This window comes from Gossypium hirsutum, chromosome D02, assembly GCF_007990345.1.
Source record: "Gossypium hirsutum isolate 1008001.06 chromosome D02, Gossypium_hirsutum_v2.1, whole genome shotgun sequence".
Classification (NCBI taxonomy): Eukaryota; Viridiplantae; Streptophyta; class Magnoliopsida; order Malvales; family Malvaceae; genus Gossypium; species Gossypium hirsutum.
This window is the reverse complement of record NC_053438.1, coordinates 62,864,206-62,872,661: the sequence shown is the minus strand read 5'-3', so window position 1 is coordinate 62,872,661 and position 8,456 is coordinate 62,864,206. Positions and strand designations below refer to the sequence as shown.

The 8,456-nt window shown below is 38.2% G+C and overlaps 1 protein-coding gene across 1 annotated transcript; it reads left to right on the top strand.

Moving 5' to 3' along the window:
• Positions 1-1,129: 1,129 nt before the first annotated feature.
• On the top strand, positions 1,130-3,324 carry LOC107909586 (LEAF RUST 10 DISEASE-RESISTANCE LOCUS RECEPTOR-LIKE PROTEIN KINASE-like 1.5). Its single transcript, XM_016837174.2, is given in 2 exon segments — positions 1,130-2,624; positions 2,627-3,324. Coding segments are annotated over 2 exon segments (1,905 nt in total). The 5' UTR covers positions 1,130-1,261; the 3' UTR covers positions 3,169-3,324.
• Positions 3,325-8,456: the final 5,132 nt, after the last annotated feature.

The following is an 8,456-nucleotide window of genomic DNA, read 5'->3' as shown; positions in this document are numbered from 1 at the left end:
AACAAGAAAGGCAAGATTGTCAACAAGACGACCATCAGCCTCTTCAAAAACCGCAGGAGGAACAGAAATCGTGCCCAAGACAAAACCTTCAAGCCCGTAACCTTCAAGAATCAGCAACAACTGATGCTTCCACAACAAGAAGTTATGTTCTGCAAGTTTGACCGTATCATGCTTGGCAAAATAATGAACTATGGATGATCCACCACTACCAAGATCATGCGACTGAGTTGCTCCACCAGTGTTTGAAGAATGACGCGGAGTATCAGCCCTTGGTATTGCCTCAATATCCATGAAGAAGAGAAGAGAAAAAGAAAACTATTAGATCAAAGGAAAAAAAATTTGGCTATTGATACCATGTTAAACTCTCAACATTTCAAAGAATACAGTCTTTTATTCATGCTTACATAAAACCAATTACAAGTATTTAAAGCATACAAACTCAACTAACAAACTTTAACTGAAGCATTAACAGCTGTTAACTAATAACCGATAGTAACTGAAACTCTTATTCCTAACATATGATGATTAAGTTGTATTCATAGACATATGATTTATAGAAAATGACCATATTTAGGATAAGTTTAGATAGACAATTGGGTATATGTGGTGTGTTTAGCTTTTTTTTTAATCATATGTTATAGTATCACCACAATATTTAATCTCATCGTCACCATAATTTTACATTAACCATAAGTAAATATAACATCCATTCAAATCCATTTTTAATTAACAAAATTTAAAGGAGTAGAAAAATCTCAAAAGATGTTATTGCTTATTAAGAATTTGGGAGACAGAGGAAAAGATAGTGTCCCGTGAACGGCGTGGAACTTGAGTGTTTCACGCAAATCGTAGGGTAAGGAGAAATTTCCCAAGGGATATCATGACTCCTAATATCCAATCATGTTAGATCTACCTTTAGTTTAATAAGTTCAAAGTCATCCTTTAATTAGGCCCAAAATTATATTATTTGGGTAAAAGTGCTTGCTTTGATAAAAGCTAAAGGAAGAGAGTAAGAAAGCAAAAAAACACAAGGCCTTGACCCTGTAATGTACCGTGTAGGGGCAGCTTTATTTTAAAATTTTGATTTTTGTCTTAACTACGCCTGAGTTCACGTGACAAGTTGTTCCCTCCCCCCAAAGACTCCAACAACCCAGGCAATTCATAGCTTAGGGACTAGAAACCAGATTCCCCTTCGAGTACTGATGACCCCTCTCACTTGCAACTGCAATTGCAAACTCTGCTCTTCTCCCATTTTCCCTTGATGCCTTCACCTTCACCACCATCCATCTCCTTACTATTATTAACCACCATCTTCTTCATCTCCTTTGAGTGGGTGGTGACAGAAGCAGCCACTCTACCTCATCATCCATGTTCCTCTACATCCCCATGCCCACCTTTCACTTCACCACCCCCTTTCCCTTTCTCTTTCTCTGCTGGGTGTGGTCACCCTTCTTTCCCCATCAATTGCTCCACTCCTTCCTCCACCATCTCTATTAACAACCTCTCTTTTTCTTTACTCTACTTCGATCCCAACTCCACTTCCCTCACTCTCTCTCCTTTGCCCCCTACTACCACTTCCCCTTGCTCTTCTTTCAATTTCCTTCACATCAATCTCTCTGGTTCCCCTTTTCGAATCTCCGATGCTTCTTGCTCTAGATTATCCATCCTCCGTTCTTGTTCCCCTTCAAATATCTCTAACTGCGACCAATGTGCCTGGGAATGTGGCATCACCAAACACCCACTCAAACTCTTCAATGACTGCGGACCAACCCGCCAACTTCCCGAGCAAGGCTGCCAACCTGATGTCCTGGGTTACCTCCAAAATTTCTTCTTTAAAATGGGTTTTCAAGTTGAATGGGACGAAGCTCAAGACTCTTACTTCTCTAGCTGCCGAGACTGTAAATTGAAGAACGGCATTTGCGGCTTCAATTCCTCCGACCCAAACAAACCGTTCCTTTGTTTCCAAGCCAAAGCCACCATTTCCCCTACTTTGATTCACGTAGATCACACTCATAGAATCGCAATCTTATCCTCTGTCCTCACATTAACTTGCATTTTCCTTATTTTTTCAGTAACCTTTGTTTTTTTCCGATCAAAGAAATTCAAATCTCAATCCGTAGAAGACCCCACTGCTTTGTTCCTGCGGCGTCACCGTTCTGCCAGTCTCCTCCCTCCCGTTTTCACCTACGAAGAACTCGAATCTTCCACCAATAAATTCGACCCAGAACGCAAAATCGGTGACGGCGGCTTTGGGTCAGTCTACTTGGGCCAACTCCACGACAACCGGATAGTAGCAGTTAAATACCTTCACAAAAACAACCAGTCAGGCAACACTTTATCATCCAAATTTTTCTGCAACGAAATTTTGATTCTTTCGTCAATAAATCACCCAAATCTCGTTAAACTTCACGGTTATTGCAGCGACCCCCGAGGGTTACTTTTGGTTTACGACTATGTTCCTAATGGGACCCTAGCCGACCACCTTCACGGCCGTCCAAAACCCTCACTTACTTGGCCAGTGAGGCTCGAAATCGCTTTGCAAACGGCTCTAGCTATTGAGTACTTGCATTTCTCTGTGGTGCCACCCATTGTTCATCGAGATGTTACGACATCAAATATTTTCGTCGAAAAGATATGAGGATTAAAGTTGGTGATTTTGGGCTATCCAGGCTTTTGGCTTTCCCTGAAAACTCGTCTTTGAAATCGGAATTTGTTTGGACCGGGCCTCAGGGAACACCCGGGTATTTGGATCCGGATTACCACCGGTCGTTCCGGCTAACAGAGAAAAGCGACGTTTACAGCTTCGGCGTCGTGTTACTAGAGTTGATTTCCGGGCTGAAAGCGGTGGATCAGAGGAGGGAGAAAAGGGAAATGGCGCTGGCAGATTTGGTGGTTTCGAAGATCCAGATGGGTTTGTTGCACCAGGTGGTAGACCCGGCTTTGATCCTCGATGGGCAGCCGATGGACGGCGTGGAGGCAGTGGCGGAACTGGCGTTCCGGTGTGTGGCGGCTGATAAGGATGATAGACCGGATGCTAGAGAGATCGTGGGGGAACTCAAACGGATCAAGAACCGTACACGTGTGCTGAGATTGTCGTATTCGAATGGAAGCAATGGTGAGGTGGCAAAGGATGATAATATAGGGATGTTTGACGTCACGTGGGATTAGGGGACCATGTGCACATGTGGGGTTTTGACCAGACAATGAGTCAGAAATGTTTACTCAATTTTGCTTTCTTGAACTGTAGGTTTACAGTTCTTTTTAATTACTCTCCGTAGCTATTTCCAATCTTTTATCGGTAAATTACTAAATTTTGGCAATGTACATATGGGTAATCATTTTCAATTTTTTATTTTCTTTTTTAATCATTCAATTTTTATTAATTTTATAAAATTATTAAAACTTTTATAAACAAATATTTTAGCCACGAGTAGATCTGGGTTTTTTTTAGTAATAAAACTACTTTTTTAGTAGATTTATTTGATTCTCGTTATATAATTATAATAAAATAAAAATGATTCAATTCGGGGTCCGACCTGATATAAGGGCTCCTTCTTCGGTTTCCATTTTCTTCCTCAAAAACAGGAAAATATTATTTTCTCTCATTTTAGGACCTCCATTGATTCATTGTGTTAATAATTCTAAATATAAAAAAATATTAACCAATTTTTAAAAATTTTGTTAATTTAGTTTTAATTCTAAAATTTGACGTAAGATTTATATTTGCTGGCCATAAACATATATGTTGAAATAAGGATAGGACACACCATCCTCCTCCCTGTATCTCTTGTACATCATTTCTTCTCTTTGATTTGTGTAAAAGAAAACTCATTAATAAGAACGTATATCGACTAGAATTATCACAAGACACTTAAACTAGAATTTTACTTTTTGATCGATTTCTGATCATTCTACCGTCCTGTGATCAACATGGAGAGAGCTCTAAAAGATAACAAACATGTAGTGAATACTGCTATTTTGCTTTTATAGTTAGATCAGTAGCAGAATAATGACTTGGTGAATTTGCTTATAACCTTGTCAAATAAATGGACAGCAACTGCTAGTGAGAGTATCCTATCATTTGTTGCAAAATGGATTTCTTGAGGTATCATCACTTGTTTCTTTGCATTACAGAAGATCCTGATTTCTCCTTTGCTCTCAAATATCTTCAAAAGCCAAAAAAAACTACAATTAGTTACTTCTTCAATTCTCTTTTGTTCAATGACCTTGCCTTAAATTCTATATCATCAAAACTTTAGAATTAGAACTAAATTAAAAAAATTTGTAAATGCTGAGAGTTAATTATTTTTAAAATTCGAACTAAAATGACCAATTTTATAAACATTGAGAGCTAAATATGTTGAAATTTTTATATTTAGGATCAACTTAATAAAATGTGTAAACATTAACACTATTTGTTATTAGACCAATAAAAAAAGGCAGCATCAGGTCAAAGTGACTAAAATATTTAATTTCGAAAAGTTTAGTGATTAAATTGAAAAAAATCAATAGTTAAGTGACCAAAATTGAACAAAAGGCATAATTAAGTGAACATTTTTGTATTTTATTATTTTATAAAATCATAAAAGGATAAATAATTATATTCATAATAATATAACTTCCTATTTTAGTAAAAATAGGCTACCGATCACTAATCAAGGCATTGGAGATTGCAAACCATCTTTATCGACACCAACTTCTAACGTAGTTTGAGAATTGATTATTTTTGCAACAAAAGGCAAAGGAAAACAGGTTGCCATCCATGGGGATGGGGATCAAAGAGGCAAACACCTTGAAAGCGGAATGGGACACAACGATCAACCTAGTTACTGGAAGTGCCACGGGCAACGAATCAAAGCCCGTGACTATTGCGCATAGAATGTCCCATGAGGTCAACTTATTAAATCGGGCTCATTTAACCCGCTTGAACTGGATCAACTCGTGGAACCCATGGAAGCCTATCTACTTGAAGCATTGGTGGTCTAATGAAACACTCTAGTAAAACTAGAGTTACCAGGGTAAATAGTGTAAATCCTAAAGGGGTGAGACTATATAAAGTTTAAATCCCTTAGGACTTTAAATTGTAGATAAACTCTAATCTTGATCGTTGATGTAACTTAATTTATACCGTTGAATTTGGGGGAGCTCAACTATAAATAGAGGTCTCCCTCTTCATTTGCATTGATTCCATTGTATTCTTTCTTGAGTTAAAGATTGAGAGCATTTACTCAAATACCTTGTGTGCATTGCTTTCTTGTGGCTTTTCAATTCTCTCATTGCTTTTTCATTTCGAGTTGCTTCTGCTATACTTTTTTGTGCCTTAGAGAATTTTCGGGAGAATTCTCATCTTTCGAAGTACACCTTCCGCTATATTTCGGGCATATTTGAAGTACACCTAAGGTCACGCGGTTTGTCAGACTAAAGTTCTAGCCTTGTGCAAGTTGATATCTCAGCCAAGTTCGGAAGTACCAGTTGAGATGTCGAAATGATTACAAGAGCAAGTTGAGCCAATGGAGACTTGTAGGAGGGCAAGGAAAGCAAGTTGATCAAGGGATATGTTGTCAGCTTGAGATGGCAGGGTGGCCAAACTTGAGGGCTCAAAGGGTGATATGAATAAGACCCTCGAGAAAGTTGATGGGCGTACTACAGAGCTGGAATTGAGGTAAGACCAGCTTGAGGACCAAATGCCAGAGACCCTCAGTGATAATATGGATGCGATGCAGTGTGTCATTAATTCCGCTTTGGATGTGCTGATTGAGAAAGAGGATGCTCTCGATGCTATAATGACAACCTTGTACGAACAGATTGAGGAGCTTAATATCTGCAAAGTTGCTTTGGCAAATGGGGTGTTGGCTGCGGCACTCAAACCTAAGGTAGATGTCTCAAAGCCAAAAGAGTTCAATGGGACAAGGTCTGCAATGGATGTGGACAACTTCTTGTGGGGGAATGGAGCAATAATTCTGTGCCATAGGCATCTCGGATGATGCTATCAAGGTAAATATTGCTACAATGTATTTTATTGATGTCTCTTTGTTATGGTGCCATTGTAGGTCCACAGATTAGACGATGTGGTATCATTATTGGAACTTGGGAGGAGTTTTATAGTGAATTTAAAGGGTAGTTTTACTTGAAGTATGTCGAGGATGAGGCTTGGGCTAAGTTATGCTAGCTGGCCGCATTCGGACGTACTAACATCCAGAGTGTGAATACTGTAATAAAATAGAGAATTACAAGACGGTATTCGTAAGTATACGGGTCGAGTTGTAATATAGATTTTATAATGAAGTAAGTGAGTAATCCGATGATCATACCCAAGGGAGGCGAGTACTAAATCAATCTTAACCTAAACACTTAAAGACCTAATTAATACTTTTAAATAAGTTATAGTACGATAGTAAAATAAGAGATATTTTTTAGGGTTTTTAAATTAATAACATAAAAGAATTAAAATTGTAAGAGATTGAGAGAAATAAAGTGAATCAGATTTAAAGATGGGTGATTAGCTCGCTTCAGCAATCTCAATCAACTGTTGTCTTGGGTTCTTCGTCAATCAACTAATCGCAACCCTAGCAGGATCTTTCAATCTTCCACTAACATAACGAGTCAACAAGAACTACTTATCTTCTGACCTCACAGTCTATATTGGTTTGGGGTTAAGGTGTTCATGAATGGGCAATACCAATTTTGGGTTAATTCCCACATTGATAACTTCCTAGGGTTGTCAGGCCTAGGGTTTGTTTCACGTTCTTCCTTTCCTAAACAATTGATCCATTGAATAACCCTGCAAAATAGTTAAAAGATTATGCTTCCACTCACTAATCCCCCATAGAAGGATTAGTTCATCATGGCTTTCATAAACAGCATGGTGTAGATGGAACAATTAATCATGATAAATGAATAGTAGAGAGTATAAGAAAAGCCTGATTGAGATTGATAATGAATGTGAATCCATAAGAGTTTATCTCCTTTACCATTCAGATCTCTTGAAAGAAAATAAAGAACAAAATAAACTAAACTCTGAAAACCTAAGAAAACGAAATTAAATCTAAAGAGAGAATCTTAATTAATCGAATAATATTTATAATATGTGCCAAATGAGCCTATTTATAGCCTTCAAGTAGCCGTCGTCCTTAACTTTAGGTTAGCTGACGTTTTTGAGCTTTAAGTTCGATTGTGCAAACTAAAATGTCTCTATTTTGTGTTTTATTTCTCGTCACAGAGTCGATGTCGTGACACATCAGGACTTGTGTCGCGACATAACAGCCAGTCTACTCATCTACAACTGTCTTCAGGGGTATGTTGTGATACCCTCAGCTTGTGTCCCGACATTAAAGGTAGTTTCTTACTTTCTCCATTCTGTCCTCTATGTTGTGACATTGGATCTCCCATGCTGCAACATAGCTTCTAGTATTGGCCCAAAATACCTTCTAACAGTCTACTATACACTCACAAAGTACGTTAGCTCTCTTTTAGGCCTCATTCGGCCCTTAAGGTCAATAAAAGACTCAATGTGCACATTTTATTGGATGTAAGTAAAACTAAAAAAACTTACTTAAAACATAACAAAAATGTTTGTATTTAAGCTACTTAAATGTGAAAACCAATTTAATCTGCTACCCTGAATCATAACAGATCATCAGTGTAATACCCAATTTGCCCGGCCCACAATAAAAACCAAATAAAAAAACTCACAGTCCATGTCTAATTATAGCAGCCCAATAAAACCCAAATGTCATTAGCCTAATACCCATTGCAAACCCTAGCCCTAATCAAAAGAAAAAATAGAAAACCCTAGCCTAAGCTCAGCCGCCGCACGCCTCAATGGCAGCCCCCGCGCGCCACCTTCTCCGCGTGTGCCGCCACGTCTCTGTACCTGCAAAACAAACTAGGAGAGTCCAAAAGCAAAAAAATAGTGTAAAAAAATAGGAAAAATAAGAAGATAAGTGCTATTTTCGGGCTATAAAAAGAGCCTCGATTTTGTATTTTTTACTTACGAATGAATGAAAAGAAAACAGAGAAAAGTCAGTTCAAATACAAACCATTTTCGAAGGTAGATCTTCTTTACCTTCTGACCTCATATTTATTTATTTTTTTATTTTCATTTTTTATTTTTTAAAAAAAGAAAACCGAAAATAAAAAATAAAAATTGTACCTTTTTGCGATGGAGGTGCCGGTTCCGATGAAAATTAGTGTTTTTTTAGGTCTGGGAGTCGAAAAAACACAAAAAAATGTTTCTTATTTTCCGACCACTGTGGAAGGCGGTGCCGTCGCCAGCGACCGACGGCCACCGCAGTGGTCCGACGCTGGAGCTAGCCAGATTCTGGAAATATTTGAAAAGGGGGGGAGAGCTCTTAGTTTTTTTTTTCTGAAACTAAGGGCTAAATGATTTTTTTGTTTAAAACTTGACTTTTATAGGCCCCCAAAACGACGTCATTTTGGGCAGGCCTCCCAGGCAC